The sequence below is a fragment of the Carassius carassius genome, chromosome 34, assembly GCF_963082965.1.
Source record: "Carassius carassius chromosome 34, fCarCar2.1, whole genome shotgun sequence".
Taxonomy (NCBI): Eukaryota; Metazoa; Chordata; class Actinopteri; order Cypriniformes; family Cyprinidae; genus Carassius; species Carassius carassius.
The window spans coordinates 18353375-18373282 of record NC_081788.1 but is presented as its reverse complement, the minus strand read 5'-3'; the positions used below and the strand labels follow the sequence as shown (position 1 = coordinate 18373282).

Sequence of the window (19908 nt, the reverse complement as noted above, 5' to 3'; positions counted from 1 at the left end):
TTGGACTCATTTACAGTACATTTAAATACAGTGCTTCACTACTAAACTACATTACAGCTGTATGCCACTTTATTTCAACATTCTTTTTTTTATATGAAAACAGTAAAAATAAAAAGGCACATTTCTTATCCACAGACCCTTCAGTTATTTTATTCTGTCAACCGTAAGCGACGCAGATTCTCTTTCACTCGTACAAATTCTGGAACGTTTTTCTCATCCTCTATACGGCTCTGTTCCTCAATCTCATACTGTGAAAAATGTCAAAATGGTGAACTTTACACAGAGAGAGAAAAAAATATTATTATTAATAATTAGTCCATTCAACAAAATGCATAGACACTGACAGTTCATTGAAGACAATCAAAATGTACCGCCCTACATCTGGCAAAATGGTTTTGACTTCAATTTTAGGAATGAGGAACATTAAGTGGACAGAATGGTCAGTACCTCCTGCAGTTTCTGCTGTCTCTTACGGAGCTCTTGTTCCAGGTCAGAGGGAGGTCGGAGGGCAAGTTCCTGCTCTCTGTGCAGGTCAAGCCTCCTTTGCTGTAACACGCGCTGCAATTCTGGTTTCTCCTCCAACAACAGGCCTCTGAAAAACAAACAAAAAAAGTAAGTTTGTATGGATAAATGCAGGTTTGATGTCATATACAAAAAAGTGTGTACTTTTTATTGTAAAGTATTGGGTTATGTTGGCATACTCAATTTGCGAAGTAAACATTTTTAGGTGTTACTCTTCACCTCTTGTGGCAGAGCAGAAGTTCCTTGTGGAGATTCTGGTAACTGGGACTCTCGCCGGGTGAGCCATTCAGTTTCCTGAGCTGAATGAACTCGTATCCACTGTCTGTGCTTTCCTGGGACTCAGGAGGATGACACACAATATTATCTGAAAAGAAAGAGGGGAAACATTTGGAATTATTTGAATGGCAACAAACATTCAGTTAGGATTTAAAATTTGTTTATTTGAGATGAAAATTGTAAGATATATAAAATTAGGTCTACAGGTTTATAAGAGATTATGTGCTGTACATTATGCAGGGTCAATAAAACTCAGGGCACAGTCAGTGCCTATACCTTTTCCGTTATGTCTGAATCCTTGGTGCTGGAGAAAAAATAAATAAAAATTTAATACACCTTGATAAAACAAAATAAAAATCTTAAAGTTACTCGTATTATTAGTTATATTAAATACACCATTATATCTATAAATAACTACTGAATTTAGTTTTGTATATTAAATATATCGATCAAGAGACACTTTAGCGTCATACTTTAGGCTACCGTGTATTTGAGGAACCTAGACGAGTCCACGCAATATCTATATCAACAATTATACACTAACAAACACCTTTTTAGTGTCGCTCCTCATAAAAGGAACGATGGAAAAGTAACTAGATTTGTGTATCTTTATTTTTGAAAGAGATTGAAATGCCAAACAAACAACCATTCACTTAGGATTCATCAAATAAACTCTTGAATACACTTTTTTTAAAGAACACTCACCTCCACGCACACAGTTGATTGCTTTTTTGTTGTGTTCAGGTCCAGCATTGTGCGACTATTGTCGAGACTGGCCAACGGTTAGAGTTTGCCCTGCTTATGTTCAGTGATGATTGTTGCGGACATTACATTTAAGCTCATTACATCATTCCAGATTAACCTAAATTTATACGAGGCACGTAGGACGCCAGATTAACTAATTACTGCAGACATTTGCTAAGAAAATGTCTGTTACAATGTGTTTTTTTTAACCAACAGGTTATTGTTCTATCAATTTTACATCTCGTCTAAATTATGTATTTTTTGTCTCTAAGTTACAAAATGTATTTAATTTATTAAAATATGAATAAGTAATTTATAAGAACTATAATTAAAAAAAATGAGACTATTAAAAATTGCGCGTACCGTAACCAACCACAAGAGGGCAGTGTGATTTTTAGGGTTGTTTAAACGTTACCCATGATTCCAAAGTGCAACTTATTGACGTCAACCAGGACGTGAGGTCATTGAGTGAATGTCTTCTCGTGTGTGTGGAGTAAATGCGAGTGCGAGTGGTTGTTTGTGTGCGTGAATGTTTATGTTTTGTGAGTGTGAGTGAATGAATTAGATAATTTGTAAAAATCTACACCGTGATCTTATTTGATCTGGTCCGAGTTGTTGCCCTGCTCGGATACAGAGATGATAATAACCGACTCGTGAGCTTATGTAGCGATGATCGTGAGGCTTTTCACTAAACTCGGGGCACCCACAGTTGAAACTGTGGTAAGAAATGATGAATCGATCAGATATACTAGAACAGACAGTGTACTGGATCTCGGTCCAGTGATGCCTGCTTGTTCACTGAGTATAACGGCGATCCTGATCTAACCATAACTTCTAACAGTGAGTGTCTCCTTGAAGTCAGTGAGCATCACGACAAACGTATTGTATTCTTTTAAAGAAGAGTCCACACCGGCATATCTACGTTTCTTTTATTTTCCTTTTTTCAAGTCCTTGTACATGGCGTTGCTGATACCCATTGTTTAACAACCGACGGAATATGGGTGCTCATCTTCACTTTATATCCCATTTGCATTGCGTTACGTTGAGTAAAAGCCGCCATCATGCTTACGAGAATAACCTCGGTTTGTAGAGGCTGTATGGTGAGACTCTTAAAAGTTAAAAAACAAAATAAAACAAAAAACACACAAACCCTGGTTAAATTCTGTAGCATTTTTTGATGATTATTTTATGGGCTGAGTATTAAATCTCACCTATGGACCCTTTAATACTGTATATAGACGCCTTCTGGGTGTCGATCCACACTCTCATCCCTTTGTTTTCAGTTTCACACACTGAATCTTCTGATTCTTTGTTTTTCAGTGTCCTGTGTGGGAAAAATCAAAATGGCTGCAAGTTTCAGCCTTACTGAGGCTTCAAACTAAACAACTCTCCATGTTTTTCGAGTTGTCTTTATTTTATTGAAGTACCAATAAAAATAGATTCTTAAAAATGTAAAGTACTGTTTATATATATATATATATATATATATATATATATATATATATATATATATATATATATATATATATATATATATAAATATATATATATAAATATATAAATGCCGCCTGAAATTTTCATCTAAAATTAGCATTTTTTTTTTATCAGGTTCATAGTCCTATATTTATGTTCAGTTATTTCACTTTATGTCATTAAAGTCAAATTAGTAAACCTAAAAGAGCCTGATAAAAGTCCTAACCAATTTTACAAGAACATTTTCAGACGGCACTATTCAACTCTATATACATACATACGTAAGTACACATATCTATCTATCTATCTATCTATCTATCTATCTATCTATCTATCTATCTATCTAATAGCGGTCTTACCCATTATCCAATGCAATAGTTTCCTTCTGCGTCACGGTTTTATTTTTGTTCTGAAATAATCCTAGATGATGATCGTATGTCGATTTTAGATGAATGTCCAGACTGTCCTTTGGTGCCTTGTAACATTTTAGCAGTGTCAGTAACGTACATTTAAAAAACACAGAGCTTTGAATCATAATATGTTTCCGTTTTGATTTATTTTAGGTTGCCTATGGTAATTTTTAAGTAGTAGCCTATTCAGTCAATTCAAATCCTCCTTCGAGGTCATCTCAACTCACTGTAGTATCATAATGAAAGACTTGTCGACGCGAGCTGGCCTGTGTTGTCGTGTTGTGGAGTCTCCCCCAGGGTTCGTCATTTTGTGCGATATGGGTCGGCTTGTCGTATGGTAGTTTCTGATCAAGCAAGGTAAAAAGTAAGAAATATGTAACGTGAATAAAAATGTAGGCAATAATCAAGAAGCAAATCTGTAAATAGAAACAGTAATCAGTTATAAAGTTTTGAATTCATAATTTGAAATTACCTGAGTTTCCTCACTCCCTCTAAATGTATAATCGTTCTCATATCGCGGGAATGGGAAAGGATCTCGTTCTTGAGGCATATTCCCACAATATATCCAGATGAGTCTTGTGGAATGTAACCGATTGATGGTTTGGGATCTTTTCTTTGTTGTCCCTCCTACCGTTGCCTAGAGACCAACTGCGAGCGTCAGGTCTGGTGCATCACACAGCGCCATACAGACGAACTCATTTAGGTGTAAACCCACTGATCTATAATAGAGAAACATATAGATCAGTGTGTAAACCCTTATCATTACGTTACTGTTAACCGGTTTTTTTTTTTTTTTTTTTACAACAAAACGTTTTAGTTTCCCCATATTTTGCTGATAAGCATTAAAATGAGTTTCCCAAATGTAGGCTACATTAGACATCATATTACTTTCGTGTTTTTTTACTCCGCCATATTCTTAATGTTTGTGTGTGTGTCTTTATTTTATTTTATTTTATTTAATTGGAGTCTTAACGAATATTGATGTCTTGACATGTGGCAATACAAGACAAGTTTGCAGTAGGAACTCCATCCCAAAGAGACTGACCAATAGGAGAGCTGAGCGCATTACACGCTTAACGTGTGCAAACATTGTCTGGATAAAAGCGCAGCAATATTAACAGCACGTCTGTTACTGTCACACGCATTGCCTGTGGGGAACATATCTTTTGGAAACAGAAATGTTTTTAAGCCATGTGCTTTTCACTGTTGTCATTTTTTTGCTTCACTTACTTTTAACGAAGGCAACGGAATTACCCAGTTGCAAAGAGGTAGGGTGCTGCTTTACTGTTCATTATATGTGAGGTACCACGACAGTCTTTTAAAATAATGCAATTTATTGTGAATTGCACTAATAATTGTGTGCTGTTTATCTCCGACTGCCGTAAGTAGGCTACCAGGTGTGCTGGCTGAACCCACATTAACAGAATAGCATATTTGTGATTTAATGCTGCTGCTAAGGGTATATTGATCATTATAAACACCCAACTCTCCTCACTTGAAAGACACTTTTGATTACATGCTGAGATCATATTGTACACACATCATCAGACTTCACACTGTGAAGCCTGTGTATCACATGATGCCACTTTACAAAATTTGAAACCATCCAGTAACGAATGAAAGAAGAAGAAGTCTGAGTGAGAGCTCAATTCAGTTAGTAAAGCAAACAAGGGATGTGGGCTTGATTTTCTTCTTAGTTAATAAAAAGCTCACATCAGCATTCATTGTCTTGTTTCCTTTCTGTTTAAGATATATGCTGATTTTGATTAAAATATATGTTTTAGCTCTCTTTCCTCTTTTCCCTCAAGAAATTAATTGTTTGAATAAGAGTGATCATAATCATGGAAATGGGGGAGGGGGACACACTCATGTCCAGAGAAGCTTGTCTGTTTGCCCTATAGCTGTGTGAAAGGGGCATCTGCTGCATTGCTGTTGGTGTACCTGAACTGATATACCTGTCTTTAATTCTTTTGACACAAAAGCTATATATATTTATATTATATTATTGCAAATATAACTGAAAATAGACAAAGTGAAAATTGACCTTGAGGGGGGAATAAACAACTCATGTTTTCTGTGGAAGAGATTCATCTGTTAATCTGACCCCTAAGAGACACCATAGAAACAAATGTCAGTCTGTTCTGTTGCCTTGGTTTCATCATTTATATGGATGTAGGTATTGTGATGTTGACTGCTTGCTCAGAACAACTCTTTCTTTCTTTCTTTCTTTCTTTCTTTCTTTCTGAACGTAACTCTCACAGCACTAACACAAAGCACTTATAAGAAGCACGACCACTAGTCCTGTTGAGGTCTTAACTATTAATCTTCTATCCTTCCACATGGGTCATTCTGTTTTGCTCTGTGAAAGTGAAGTTTCTGCTAGTACCTCAGGTGTCATTCAGTCAGGGTTATTTAGGTTCTTGTTTCTTGCCAGCTGCCTGTTCTTTGGGATAGTTAGCTGTCAACATATACAAACCACATTGAGTTTAAATAACTGTTTCATTTAAACCACAATTTTAAGCATTTAAGTATTTTGTTACTGGTTGTTATGTCCTTGGTTAAATTAGGATAAACTGATGAACAGGATGTTTGGAGATGTTAATATGTTAATATATACTCAAGATTTAATTTTATCGGGCTCTCCTACTTTGCATGGTGTGTAAATAATACCTGCTAAAGACTGTTCATTTAGACAAGGCGACGGAGACTTCCTTGAAGTTGATCTCCATGGGTGGAACCGTCCACTGTGCAAATATTGATCTGACACAGTATTTTAAAAGTTGATGTAATCCAGAGGAACATTATAAACAAGATGTTGACTAGATTTTAGTATTATGTCTGTAAAGCACAAAGTGACAAGTCTTGTATCTCGGCTCTCAACTGTAGTGAAAATTACTTTACACTTAAAGACAGACTTAGGACAACTGCAGTTTTAATATTTCTGTGACATAGTATTGTAATGAAAGGCTTTTTTCTTAGCGGAAGCTTTATGATAATATAAATTACATAATATGAAATAATTAAACAAACCATCCATCCATCCATCTTCTTCCGCTTATCCGGGGCCGGGTCGTGGGGGTAGCAGTCTAAGCAGAGAACCCCAGACTTCCCTCTCCCTAGACACTTCCTCCAGCTCTTCTGGGGGGACAGAGGCATTCCCAGGCCAGCCGGGAGACATAGTCTCTCCAGCGTGTCCTAGGTCTTCCCCGGGGTCTCCTCCCAGTGGGACGCGCCCGGAACACCTTCCCGGGAAGGCGTCCAGGAGGTATCCGGAACAGATGCCCGAGCCACCTCAACTGACCCCTCTCTATGTGGAGGAGCCACCCTGCGGAGAAAGCTCATTTCGGCCGCCTGTATCCGGGACCTTGTCCTTTCGGTCATGACCCAAAGCTCATGACCATAGGTGAGAGTAGGAACGTAGATTGACCGGTAAATCGAGAACTTCGCCTTGCAGCTCAGCTCTTTCTTCACCACGACAGACCGGTACATCGACCGCATTACTGCAGAAGCTGCACCGATCCGTCTGTCAATCTCCCGTTCCATCCTTCCCTCACTCGTGAAAAAGACCCCAAGATACTTAAACTCCTCCACTTGAGGCAGGAACTCTCCACCAACCTGAAGTGGGCAAGCCACTTCCCACTAAACAAACCACATTTTTTTTAATATATGAATCTGATTTTTTTCCCAACAATAATTGGATGACTTAATGTTATGAGGTTGATGTGGTTGATATCTCCAATTATGCCAACAAATGTACTCTGCACAAAACAAAATTTTACAGTGCTCCTAGTTTTGTCTTATTTTCCAAATGAATGAGCGTGAAAGACATTTCAATGCAGTTGTTGTTGTATGTTTCATTATTTTGCAGTCTGATTACCATTTTGAGTACACAGACTGTGATGTTTTGGGCTCTCGATGGAGAGTGGCGATACCCAACAAGCCTGAGACCTGCACTGGTTTACCTGATCCAGTCAAAGGCACCCATTGCAGTAAGTATCTGCAACACACACACTACCACTACCAGACACAGAAAATAATAGACTGGTCTCTAGCATGCTATGGCATCAGGTAAAGGTTTTCAAATCTAGAAAGATACTTTAATCTTTGTTTTTTTCCTTTTGTCAGCGTTTAGCTGTAATGATGGCGAATTTCTGGACATGAGGACTCAAGAGTGTCAGAAGTGCGTCGCAGGGACCTATTCTCTTGGGACGGGTGTTGCTTTTGATGAGTGGGACACTTTGCCCACTGACTTTATAAGCCATGGCATTAGTATTAACTTTGGATACACTCACACAAATTGCTCCAAGTGAGTGAATCGTATATATACAGTATATGAAAAATTTGAGCTATGCAAATTGGTGTTAGTGCTTAAAATTCAGGATCAAGTGGATGGTTGAGCCATTCAACATTCACTTAACTGTAATTGAATGCCCTGAATGTTTATATAAAAGTGCTTGACAAGTCAGGACCTTGAATTATCTGGAATTAAAATGAAACTGAAGCATAGACATTTGTGGAAATTTGCTTTAATGGGGACCCATTGCATGTGTTCAGCTCAACATGGATCCCAAAAGGTGATTATATTGCCTCTAACACAGATGAGTGCACTTCAACTCTTTCCTATGCTGTGAGTCTAAAGAAGCCTGGATCTGTGTCCTTCCAGTACTTCTATCCTGACAATCGCATGTTTTTTGAGTTTTATGTAAGTACTGGGGCTTCGCCAGTTACATTTCTCCCAAATATACAGCTATACAGAGTTTAAAAAATATATGGTTAATTAAACTGCATTTGTATATAATGCATTTTCATATTTAATATATAAATAACATATAATAGGCAATATAAAAATTATAAATTGAGTTTTATTACCACCACTGATGTGTTTCTTGTGGTATTCCCTTGATAATGTTAGACACTGCATGAGATGGGATATGATATTCATGTGCTAATAGGTTCAGAATGACCAGTGTCAGTCTACAGAATCTCAACGTCGTTGGATGAAGATATCGGAAAGTGACTGGGATTATCATTATGTAAGTCTGTGTGTGTGTATGTGTATGTGTGTGAGTGTGTGTTGAGCAAATGTAGAAGCCTCAGGCCTCAAAACTTTTTCTTCCTGCTATCTAACCAGGTACAGCTGAATAGTGGTAACAATGTCTTGTACTGGAGAACAACAGGTTTCTCTATGGCTTCAAACACTGCCAAACCAGTTCTACTGAAGAACATTGCCATCTCAGGTGTTTATCCATCACAATTATTTGTGCACTACCTTAAAAAGGATGGCATGGATTACTTTTAAAATGCATGAAAAAAAGTACTTAAGGAATAAAACTTGACCTTATTTTCAGGTGTCTCGTATACATCTGAATGCTTTCACTGTAAGCCTGGTACCTATAGTGATAAACCAGGGGCTGCCCGCTGTATCCCATGCTCTGCTAATTCTTACTCTAATAAGGGAGCCACTGCGTGCCAACCCTGTGAAGCAGACAAATATTCAGGTGTGTGTCTCAGCATTTTTAAAGCAATGTTAATGTTAATTCAAGCCAGTCATCGGCTGCTATTGTCATAATTTCACATTCATTACTGCTCATAGTTGTTATTCTCCCTCTGTTCTTAGAAAGTGAGTGTTTACAGGATGTTTTGTGTAAGTGAAATATTAGAATATTTTTATAGGTGCATAAATCATCCTGAAGCTTGTCAATAAATAAATAAACGTCTGTATGTATGTTTGTGTATATATAGATATTGAAAGATATTGAATTGTTGATATAATAATTGAATGATTTTATGGTTAAACTAACAAATATCTCAGTCATACATATATAATGTAGAAACTTTAATTTTCTGTAAAGCTGCTTTGCAACGATTTACATCGTGAAAAACGCTATACAAATAAACTTGTATTGAATTGAATATACTGTAAAATGTTTCACAATGCATTTAAGCATAGCTATTTTTAATGACTGGTGGTCACTCAACACATGCCTTGTAAAGGGCTTTGAACGTTAAATCTGCATAGATGTGATCAAGCATTTAAATGGAAGCACATGAAAGTAAATGTTCATGTAAATGACCTGCACGCCCCAGGGCCTGTACTCTATGGAATTTGCCTACTGTGTTTTATCACTTTATCTAAATGAGTGTGTGTGTGTTTTTCCTAATGCCACGGGCGTTTTCCTCTCTCCTGTGTGTGTGTCACTCCAGGAATTGGATCTGGAAGCTGTCTACAGCGACTGCCCTGCACAACAACTGATTACTTCTATACTCACACACCATGTGACTCCAGTGGTCAGGTACCACAAAAAAATCCAACACATCTAGAGAGAATTTTTATTTATTTATTTATTTTGATTTGATTTAACAACTGTTTTATCTTTCTGTCTTTCTTTAGACGCAACTGATGTATAAGTGGATCGAGCCAAAAATCTGCAGTGAGACTGTGGAGGGGGCAGTGCAGCTTCCGGTCTCAGGGGAGATGATGGCCTGCCCTCCATGCAATCCAGGATTCTTCTCCAGCAACACCTGTGAACCCTGCCCACATGGCTTCTATTCCAATGGGACAGGTAGAGAGACAAAGCCAACAGACAACAATTAAAAGATTTAACTGTGACAGCATATGCATCTCTGTTATATCTCTGGATGACAACACTACGTGTGTATATAACACTAAATGTATGTTTTAGTATATACTTGTATGGCATCAATAACAGAACTCACTATTAGAAATGATCATGTTACATGTGTTCAGAATGTTCAGAGTGTCCTGCTGGAACAGAACCAGACGTGGGTTTTGAATATAAATGGTGGAACAAAATGCCCAGCAATATGAGGAGTTCAGTCTTCAGCTCAGAATACAGCAGCACTGAGAGGATGACAGGTAGGCCTAAATATCTCATCAGTAGCGCTCCACACAATTTTATGTAAATTTTATATAATTTAAAGGTCCCGTTTTTCATGCTTTTTTTGAAGATTTGATTGTGTTTACAGTGTGCAATATACCATGTGTTCATGTTTCGCGTGTAAAAAAACAGTATTTTTCACACAATTCACCTATCTGTATACCACTGTTTTCACTGTCATGAAACGGGCCTTTAATACGTAATTTTAAGTGCTATAAATGCTGAAGCTTTTATAGACAGAGTCATTTCTATCATATGCTTATGAGTTATGGGGTTTTTGTTGTAACAGGCTGGGAGGTTGCGGGTGAGTACATCTACACCACACCAAGCAATCAGGACTCTGACTACATGATGCTGACGCTCACAGTACCTGGATACAGGTGAGCACACACACATGTTAACAAACAGCAACTGCATGGTATTAATGGTCTCAATACCTCAAATGAAGACCTCATCAACATTAACGCTAATACAAGAGACATAACCATGGGCTAAAAATGTACTCAATATAATCTACTTTTTCCTTTTTCCAGCCTGCCTCATTCCCTGAGTGAAGACAATGAGAGAGTTCAGCTTTCCAGAATAACATTTGTGTTTGAAACAAAGTGTACAGCCGATTGTAAACTGTATTTCCTGGCAGTGAGTTCGGCCTTTTTTTATATCATTGTATACATAGATGACATTTTATTATTATTGATAATAACATATTGTTATTGTTGTTGTTATTATTATTATCAATAGCGAAAACAACATTTATTTAAAATAGAAATCTTTACTGTCAATTCTGATCAATTTAATACATCATTGACAAATGAATGAAAGTATATATTTTTTAAATCTTACTTGCCCCATACCTTTAAGTGGTACAATCATTATAATGGTTTTGCCTTATTTTGCATAGTATTAATGTCTAAGATTTGTTGACATTTCTCTGCAGGGGAAAAATGAATGGAGTAATATTGTGGAGAGTTGGCCTGGCACTATGGGGAAGCAATCCTACTCTTATCTTATTAAAAGCAACAACACTGTTAGTTTCACCTGGGCTTTTCAGCGCACTGGGATCTTCAGTATGGTAAGATTAAACCTCAATCTCTTACTTCTTTCCTGTTTGGTTTTTACTTTTTACTTTTTTACTGTTTACTGAGGTTTTAGACTCTATGGCTAAAGAAGCTGGACATGAGGCTGTGTGTTTGTCTTACAGAAAAATGAATACAGCTCTGACTATGCTAAGATCTACTCTGTTCACCTCACTAATGTGATTGGGGGTGTGGCTTCAGAGTGTCGTCAGTGTGCTCTGGCTGCCGTTGACTCTGACTCAGGCTGCGTGCCCTGCCCTCAAGGGCACTACATGCTGAATGGCACTGGAGTGTGTGAAAGCTGTCCCTCAAATACCATCATCAGGCCCGAGCAGCCAATCGGAAAGCAAGCCTGTATACCTTGCGGACCCAATACCTACAGTAATAAAGTAAGCATTCAAATGAAATTCATGAAATTCAAAACTCGTCTCTAGACCATTTGCTCTTTTCCATTCCACAAAGTGTTCTTTGAGCTCATTGCAGTTTTAAAGCCTTTGTTGAAACAGCAAGCTTAGTACCTGTTCTGGCCAGTAGATGGGACTGTTGTCAGTCAACAGGCTTCAGTAACCATTGATTTAAAGAGCTGATGAGGTAACAATAAAACTTTTCAGCAATCTTGAAAACATATAACAGACTAACTCCTGAGCTAAATAAATTGTCCTCGGTTTACATTGTTACCTTGTAACTGTATAGTTTTCAGGAAATTAATCAAAAAAATTGCAATAAATGAATTTTGAATGCACTGGTGTAGTAGAATATACAAACATTCATTTACTATTTTGATTTATTTAAAAATGTATTAGGGTGCTAAGCCCCAAGAATAAATAATAATTCATCGGGCAGTTCTGGTAAAGAGAAGTAATATTCTGCACCCTAAAAAAAAGGTGCAGAATATTACTATAATAACACCCCTAGCATAATCATATCATTGCAATGCATCTTATTCATACACTGTAATTTTTTCTGCTCGCATTAAAATCCTAGTCATATTGAAAAATTTATTTTTGTTCCCTCAATTATATTTACTATGATTAATAAAGATTCAAAATTATAATTATATTTATAAAATAATATAGCATATATAAATAATTTACAATTCTTAAATTGTAAAGAATATATTAAAATAAAGAATATCCTTATTTTTTTATAATGATTAAATATATTTATTAGTATATGTTGCTAGTGTTTACTCATATTTTCAGTAACTTTCTGTATAGTGATTTTCACTGTTTTTGAACTATTTTATATATCTATTCACTTCTGTTACATATGCTTGTCCTCTCTGTTCACAGGGCCGTTCTGCATGCATGAGTGACTGTACATTAGCACTGCATCATAAAGGAGAAATGCTGAATTATGATTTCTCTCCGCTGGCAAATGTCACAGGCTTCCAGGGCATCCCACGCTTCACCAGTAAAGGGCTGCAGTATTTCCACCATTTCAGTGTGGCGCTGTGTGGGACAGAAGTAAGAGCATAAATTAGAACACATTCAGTTTTTATGAAAGACTAAAGTGTGTATGTCGTGAAGTCTTAGTCGTAAAAACTCAGAATCAAGCATTAAAGTGTGTCTTTCTCCCATTTAGAACAGGGCTCTTGCATCCTGTTTGGAAAATGTGACTGAAAGCAAGAGGGATGTAAAAGGCTACATCTGTCAGTCTACTGTAGTGCCTTCTGAGGTCAGGGGTCAGACTGTTGTGTCCTCCCAGCCCTTCAGTATTGGAGATAGTTTAATCGGTGAGTGCTACCAATGCTTTGAAATCTCTATCAAATACATAGTGGGTCCTGTGGATTCATCAAATGGAAAATGTTTATACTCAGGAGTGACTACTGACTTTAAATTTGATGACATCTCATCATTGGATGGCAACTTTCCTGTTGAATCAGAGTTGCCTGATGTCATATTCTACTACAGGTGAATGTACTTGCTTACAATGATCTGTGTTTAGTTTATTCTAATGCTTTTATTATTTTCACAAACACTTTTTGTTGACCTCAAATTAAAGTCTGTAGGTGATTTAGTTCAGACTTGTGATGGTCTTCCCATTATGGTGTCAACAGATCTAGAGAAACTACACAAGCATGTAAAAATGGAAGATCTACCTCCATTAGGCTCCGATGTGATCCCACTGTAACACTGAAGAACCATGTTTCGCTTCCAAGGTAAATATGACAATTGCTTTTCCCATGGGTAGGTCTGTGCAGTGAATCAACACAAAACCAAAATCTCGATATGGCTTATTGTGATTATCAAATCCCAAAGGCTGTAATTTAATTCAATAAATATATGTGCTGTGTTTTTTCAGCATAGGACTGTTATTTTAAACGTGAGCAGCACATGATCAAGTGTTTTAAGTGTCTCAGAGCAGCTCAATTTACAGTAATTGCTGCTCCACCTGAAGTCATCTCTGCATCATCAGTATTGTTTTAAATTACATTTTAAATCACAATAACCACTATACAATCTATCTGTCTGTCTGTCTGTCTGTCTATCTATCTCTAATATCGGTATTTATTGGTTGTTTTTCGTGTGTGTGTGTGGGTTTGGTATAGTAACTGCTCCGAGGGCACCTGTGATGGCTGCTCCTTCCATTTCCTGTGGCGCTCCGAGTATGCCTGTCCTCTCTGCTCTGAGAGGAACATTAAGGAGATAGTGAGCGCTTGTATCCAAGGAATTCAGGTATATGTCAACTCAAAAAAGGACAAACCACGCAGATTCTGAATGAGACTGTTTTCCTAATACTTTTATTTGACCATTTATTAGCTAAATGTGTTTATGTTTCTCAGAGGACTACTTATGTGTGGCAGCAACCTCTGGGGTGTACAGGTGGGGTGTCACTGCCTCCTCAAAAGATCAGTGCCTGTGTGACACTAGACTTCTGGCTGAAGTTTGGTGTCTCAATCGGAACTGTTGCCGCAATATTGCTCATTACCATCAGCTGCTACTTCTGGAAAAGGACACGCAAGTGAGAGTTCATTACTGAAAGTGATATTTAAAAATCATAGTAGATAACTGTACTGTACAACACTGACTTTGTGAATCAAGGAAATTAGACAAAAAGAACAACATACAACTTCATGCTGCCACAAAGGTGGATATAGAGGGATATATAGGTGATAAATGAAGGCCTGTGGCTCAGTGGTAGAGCATTGTGTTAACAGCGCAAAAGGTTGTGGGTTCAATTCCCAGGGAATGCATATACTGGTAAAAAAAATGCATTGTAAGTTGCTTTGGATAAAAGCATCTGCTAAATGCATAAATTTAATGTATAAGTGTATTCATGCCGTCTCTTTAGGCTGCAGTATAAGTACTCAAAGCTAATGATGACTGCAGGAGATAAGGAGTGTGAACTTCCAGCTGCAGATAGCTGTGCCATCATGGAAGGAGAAGATGCAGAGGATGACCTCATCTACCTCTCCAAGAAGTCTTTCTTCACTAAGATCAAGTCCTTTTCCAGGGAGGTAAGGAGGTCACGAGACAGACTTCAGCTTGGAAGTACTATAAACTCTATGGCTATACTCTTGATGTGATGGACACTATACATGTTTTTAATGTTTCAATAATATTAGCGTTAACAGGCATTTCTTGATAAAGTTCTGTTATTTTACAGAGAACGTCAGATGGCTTTGATTCTGTTCCTCTAAAATCATCAGCTGCACTAGAGATGGAGATGAACTAGATCTTCTCAGAGATGGGGAGAGCCATCGAGAAATGTTTGGCCTGTCAGAAGACATCCTCAGCACTATATTTGACAATATAACATCGATACTTTTATTCCCAAAGAGAAAAATTATTGAAAAATAAGTCTGCCTTTTTCAAGTCTCCTCATAAACCTCTGATTGTTTCAATTGCATCTCCTCTGTATTCAGCAGACCGGAGGCAAGAGTGGCATAAGAAGATTAAAGAAAATTATGATGTGTGTGTGTGTGTGTGTGTGTGTGTGTGTGTGTGTGTGTGTGTGTGTGTGTGTGTGTGTGTGTACGTGTACGCATACGTATACACACACACACACACACACACACACACACACACACACCTAAAATAATACATATTATTTTGTTTATATTGGCCTACACAATTTTTTTTTTAATACCAAACACATATGCTTGTGAAAGATAATGCTGGAAAATTTACATTGCATTTGTTTGACATGCCATTTTGTTATATATATCAAATATGTTTGTTTTTTTCCCCCCTCTTCATTCTTCATTTGGGCCAGTGTGGTGTTTTTATGACAGCTACACCTGCAAGTGCTTGCAATATATATATATATATATATATATATATATATATATATATATATATATATATATATATATATATATATATATATATATATATATATATATATATATATATATATATATATATATATATATATATATATATATGTTGTTTTTTTTATAAACCATTCAAATTGCATACTAGCATTTATGTTTTGCGGACCCTTTTTTGTTATGTTATTTGTATATTAGGAAATGCCATCTTGTTTGTAATGGGTGTCTTAAATAATATAGCCTACTTGATAAAGCTAATGTGTCTATTGTTTATTAAATATTGAGATGAACTATGATTATACCAAACTACAACAAAAAATAATATCAATAAGGACAAGAATAAAAACGCAAATGTATAGCTTCTATTTGCTATTAAAAATAATTTATCTTGCTGTGTCTGTGTAAGCGCTTTCATTCAATTTCAAGAAGCTGTTATCATGCAAAACTTGAGTTTCACCCTTCAATCATTTTCAATTGACTGGCTGAATACATGGAAAAGGTTGATGCTTTAGAAGAGAGGTTTAAGCAGAGGTCAAGTGACTTCCAGAGAATGCATGGCAAGCTCAAAACCATTAAGCATTTATGCAAAATAAAGGCCAGTGTGGAAGAAGACCTGATCAGTGTACTGCACAGTAATTACTAATAATTATTTAATGTAGAAAGCAATATGGATGCATAAAAACTTATATCTAAAGTGATTCTTTTGCTTTTAGATGAGAGAAGGGTTTTTTTTTGTTTTCCTTTCATATATAAGATGTATTTATGTGCCTTGCAAATGTATTCATACCCCTTAATATTTTTCACATTTTGTTTTGTTGCGGCCTTTTGTTAAACTGCTTTAAATTAGTTTTTTTCCCCGCAACAGTCTACAGTCCATACACAAGAATTGTAAAGCAAAAAACAAACAAACAAACAGGTTGTTAACATCTTTGCTACTTTATTACAAATAAAAAACTAAAATGATTCCAATGATTCGATATGGGACAGCTGAAATTTAGCTCAGGAGCATTCATTTTTCTTGTAAGTAATTTTAATTTATAACGCACATTTACATACAGCGCAAAACTGACCAAAGTGCTGTACAATGAATAACTAAAAAGACAATAAAAAATAAAAATAATCAATAATCAAAATCAATAATCATAATTATATAAAATATGAATAAAGCCTTCAATATCAGGGCACACAACACAGAAATACAGAAAACAAACAGAAGTACCAGGTTAGGGAACAAGAAAGGCCAAGAAATAAAAATGAGTTTTTAACCTGGATTTGAATGCAGCAATGAAGGGGGCAGATCTAATATCCTGGGGGAGCTGGTTCCACAAACGTGGGGCAGCAACTGCAAAGGCTCTATCACCCCTCTGTTTAAGCCGTGAGGGCGGCACAAGCAGGAGCCCTTTCTTTGAGGATCTCAGTGACCTTTCAACAGAGTAGGGCTGTACAAGGTCAGTGATATAGGTTGGGGTGAGCCCATTAAGTGCCTTTAAAACAAGCAATAAAACTTTAAACGGAATCCTAAAAGACACTGGGAGCCAACGCAAGGAGGCCACAATGGGGATGATGTGCTTGTGCCTCCTAGTGTCAGTTAAAAGACGCACTGCTGCATTTTGTACTAACTGCAAATGTCAAGTGATGATTGTGGAAGGCCAAAGTAGAGGGAATTACAATAATCCAGCCGTGATGTAATAAAGGCATGGATAACTTTCTCAGGACTGTAAAAAGATAGGAATGACTTAAGCCGAGAAATCATTCTCTGAGTTCTGAGTCAAGAATGACACCCAAATTTCTGGCATAAGGTTTGATAAATGGGGTGAAGTTACCTAGATTTTGTACCACAGTGCATCTTGCCTTGGGAGAACCAAAAATAATCACTTCTGTCTTGTCACTGTTTAACTGGAGAAAGTTGTTAACCATCCAAGTTTTGATGTCTTCAAGACAGGCCAGAAGAGATTGTATGGAATCCCTAGATTTTAGAGGCAAGTATAACTGTGAATCATCTGCATAGAGATGAATGAGATGGTATGCTTCCTTATGATGTCACCCAATGGGAGCATATACAAGCTAAAACGCATTGGACCCAAGATGGACCCCTGAGGGACCCCATTTGAAACAGAAGCAGATGATGAGGAGAACTTGCCGATAGATACTGAGAAAGTCCTATCATTGAGATAGGAACGGAACCAAAGTAATGCGGTCTCCCTAATGCCCACCTGCTGATCAAGGCAAGTAAGGAGGATGTTGTGATCGACGGTGTCGAAGGCGGCACTAAGATCCAATAAAATCAGGATGGCATTATCACCTGAATCTAGTGTAAGGAGAAGATCATTGGTAACTTTGAGCAGAGCAGTTCCAGTACTATGAAGTGATCTAAAAACTGACTGAAAATGTTCTAGTATATTGTGAGTGGTCAAAAAGGGGAGCAGCTGTGACAGAACAGCTTTTTTCAAAACTTTAGAAATAAAAGGAAGCTTAGAAATGGGATGGTAGTTATTTAGGCATTTAACATTGAGATCATGTTTTTTTAGCAGGGGATGGACAATCGCATGCTTAAAACATGTAGGGACAGTGCCAGATGCAAGACATAAATTTAAGATAAACTGAATGGAGGGGCCGACTACTTTAAAAACATCCTTTATAATAGAGGAGGGGATAGAATAATAAGATGAAGTAGTAGGTTTCATATGTGATACTAAATTCCTCAATTCAGTGATAGAGATGTTACTACATTTCAAGTGAAGTTAACCTGTGGCAAATTCAATTTAATGGGTATGATTTGGGACGGTGCACACGTATTAATAAAAGGTCTAACAGCTGATAATGCATATCAGAGCAAAAACCAAGCACAGAGGTCAAAAGAACTGCCTGTAGTGCTCAGAAACAGGTTTGTGTCAAGGACCCTCAGACTCTGAGAAACAAGATTATCTGGTCTGATGAGCCTCAATTCTAAGCATCATGTTTGAAGGAAACCAGCTCTGCTCATCACCTGCACAGTACCATCCCAAAAGTAAAGTGTGCTGGTAGCACCCTCATGCTGTGGGGCTGTTTTACAGTGACAGGGACTGAGGGACTCGTCAGAGTAGAAAGAATGCTTGGTGCAGCAAAATATAGAGATAGTCTTAATGAAAACCCAGTCTAGTGCATTCAGAATCTCAGACTGGGCAGAAGATTCATATTCCAACAGGACAGTGAGCCTAAACACACAGCAGGAGTGGCTTATAGACAACTCTGTGAATGTCCTTTAGTGGCCCAGCCACAGTCAAATATTTCTGGAGAAACTTAAAAATGTGCATCTGCCCCCATCCAACCTGACAGAGCTTAAGAGACGAAGAGATGAGGAGAAGAATGGCAGATAATTGCCATATGCTGAACAGCAAGGCTTGTTGCATCAAACAAAAAAGACTTGAGACTGTAAAGGTGCTTCAGCTAAATATTTAGTTATGTACTTGTTTAAGTTTTTTATTTTTAATAAAGTTTAACAAAGTTGTGATGATTCTGTTTTTGCTTTACCAATATGGTGTATAATGGTGTAGATTGATGTGGAAGTTTATCATAAAGCAGCAAGATTAAGGGGTTATGAATACTTTCACAAGGCACTGTAGATAATGCAGAGGAACATTTTAGAAAGTGCATTTACCATCATATTTAAAATCACTTTGTTATGGATTTTTACATACTTTAGATATCATAAGTGGCATTAAAATACATGCTATCTTTTTCTGTATAGATTCACCATGAGAAGGAAGCGGTGCAAAAGATCATTCAGCTTACAGAGCAAGCACATCATGAAACTATTGCGTGAGTATCTACTCTTTTAATTCTATTATTGAATCCATTGATCATTCTGATTCTGATTAAAGCCTGCATATAAGACCTTTGTATGTGTATCATTTGTGTTTATTGAGTCAAATCTTCAGTTTTTGCTCCCAACAGGCAGCTTGCTACAGCATCACATACTGTTTCAAGGAGATGAACGGTTGAATGAGGCAGTGAATTATTATGTGAAAAAGGCAGAAGAACTGAAGATGACCAGTGTAGCCTTGACAGAGAAGAATGCTTCTCTTGCTCTTTTAAAGGTGCTATCACTAATAGACAATCAGGAGTTTTAGGAGACAGTTCCTATATAGAGTATTTAAATAAAGTGCAAGCTTAATGAAATCAAAGTACAATTTAACCTTGTAAAACCTGACGTGTGAAAAAATTGTCTGGAAAATCATGTATTTAGAAATGGA

General features: G+C 37.0%; 3 protein-coding genes and 1 non-coding gene across 6 annotated transcripts; 2 read left to right on the top strand and 2 right to left on the bottom strand.

Annotated features, from left to right (window-relative positions):
- Window positions 1-51: 51 nt before the first annotated feature.
- Window positions 52-1708, bottom strand: LOC132114606 (protein FAM107B-like). Its single transcript, XM_059522809.1, has 5 exons — window positions 1504-1708; window positions 1075-1102; window positions 742-886; window positions 448-592; window positions 52-248 (listed from the first exon to the last, which is right to left on the bottom strand). The coding sequence occupies exons 1-5, from the start codon at window positions 1549-1551 to the stop codon at window positions 150-152; spliced, it is 465 nt and encodes a 154-aa protein (XP_059378792.1). The 5' UTR covers window positions 1552-1708; the 3' UTR covers window positions 52-149.
- Window positions 1709-1987: 279 nt separating this feature from the next.
- Window positions 1988-2367, top strand: LOC132115530 (small Cajal body-specific RNA 2). Its single transcript, XR_009425512.1, has one exon. It is a non-coding gene; the product is annotated as a small Cajal body-specific RNA 2 (non-coding RNA).
- On the top strand, window positions 1997-15292 carry LOC132114604 (endosome/lysosome-associated apoptosis and autophagy regulator 1-like). Of its 2 annotated transcripts, none has more exons than XM_059522806.1 (22): window positions 1997-2382; window positions 7294-7414; window positions 7551-7731; window positions 7980-8127; window positions 8378-8458; window positions 8557-8662; window positions 8774-8923; window positions 9630-9718; window positions 9817-9988; window positions 10174-10302; window positions 10614-10704; window positions 10858-10963; window positions 11262-11396; window positions 11526-11789; window positions 12693-12866; window positions 12985-13135; window positions 13220-13313; window positions 13460-13561; window positions 13952-14078; window positions 14186-14364; window positions 14695-14860; window positions 15010-15292. In XM_059522806.1, the coding sequence occupies exons 3-22, from the start codon at window positions 7583-7585 to the stop codon at window positions 15076-15078; spliced, it is 2682 nt and encodes an 893-aa protein (XP_059378789.1). In that variant the 5' UTR covers window positions 1997-2382; window positions 7294-7414; window positions 7551-7582; the 3' UTR covers window positions 15079-15292. The 2 variants fall into 2 exon arrangements, with proteins under 2 accessions (XP_059378789.1, XP_059378788.1); XM_059522805.1 differs by lacking the exon at window positions 1997-2382 and adding an exon at window positions 4358-4693.
- Window positions 2458-4072, bottom strand: LOC132114605 (protein CFAP276-like). 2 transcript variants are annotated; one of them, XM_059522807.1, is made up of 5 exons: window positions 3898-4072; window positions 3653-3769; window positions 3375-3490; window positions 2754-2866; window positions 2458-2650 (listed from the first exon to the last, which is right to left on the bottom strand). In XM_059522807.1, the coding sequence occupies exons 1-5, from the start codon at window positions 3973-3975 to the stop codon at window positions 2580-2582; spliced, it is 495 nt and encodes a 164-aa protein (XP_059378790.1). In that variant the 5' UTR covers window positions 3976-4072; the 3' UTR covers window positions 2458-2579. The 2 variants fall into 2 exon arrangements, with proteins under 2 accessions (XP_059378790.1, XP_059378791.1); XM_059522808.1 differs by having other exon boundaries at window positions 3912-4050.
- Window positions 15293-19908: the final 4616 nt, after the last annotated feature.

Bases quoted from the DNA above. Each gene is read 5' to 3' on its own strand.
- LOC132114605 (XM_059522807.1), bottom strand. From the start codon at position 3,975: ATGCCTCAAGAACGAGATCCTTTCCCATTCCCGCGATATGAGAACGAT. The intron at 3,770-3,897 runs GTAATTTCAAAT...TTGCTTGATCAG, and splicing joins GAGGGAGTGAGGAAACTCAG to AAACTACCATACGACAAGCC. The intron at 2,651-2,753 runs GTGAGATTTAAT...TTAACTTTTAAG, and splicing joins CAGTATTAAAGGGTCCATAG to AGTCTCACCATACAGCCTCT.
- LOC132114604 (XM_059522805.1), top strand. From the start codon at position 4,604: ATGTTTTTAAGCCATGTGCTTTTCACTGTTGTCATTTTTTTGCTTCAC. The intron at 8,128-8,377 runs GTAAGTACTGGG...ATGTGCTAATAG, and splicing joins GCATGTTTTTTGAGTTTTAT to GTTCAGAATGACCAGTGTCA. The intron at 10,705-10,857 runs GTGAGCACACAC...TCCTTTTTCCAG, and splicing joins CTCACAGTACCTGGATACAG to CCTGCCTCATTCCCTGAGTG.
- LOC132114606 (XM_059522809.1), bottom strand. From the start codon at position 1,551: ATGCTGGACCTGAACACAACAAAAAAGCAATCAACTGTGTGCGTGGAG. The intron at 593-741 runs GTGAAGAGTAAC...TTTGTTTTTCAG, and splicing joins CTTCTGCTCTGCCACAAGAG to AGGCCTGTTGTTGGAGGAGA. The intron at 249-447 runs GTACTGACCATT...CATTTTTCACAG, and splicing joins GACAGCAGAAACTGCAGGAG to TATGAGATTGAGGAACAGAG.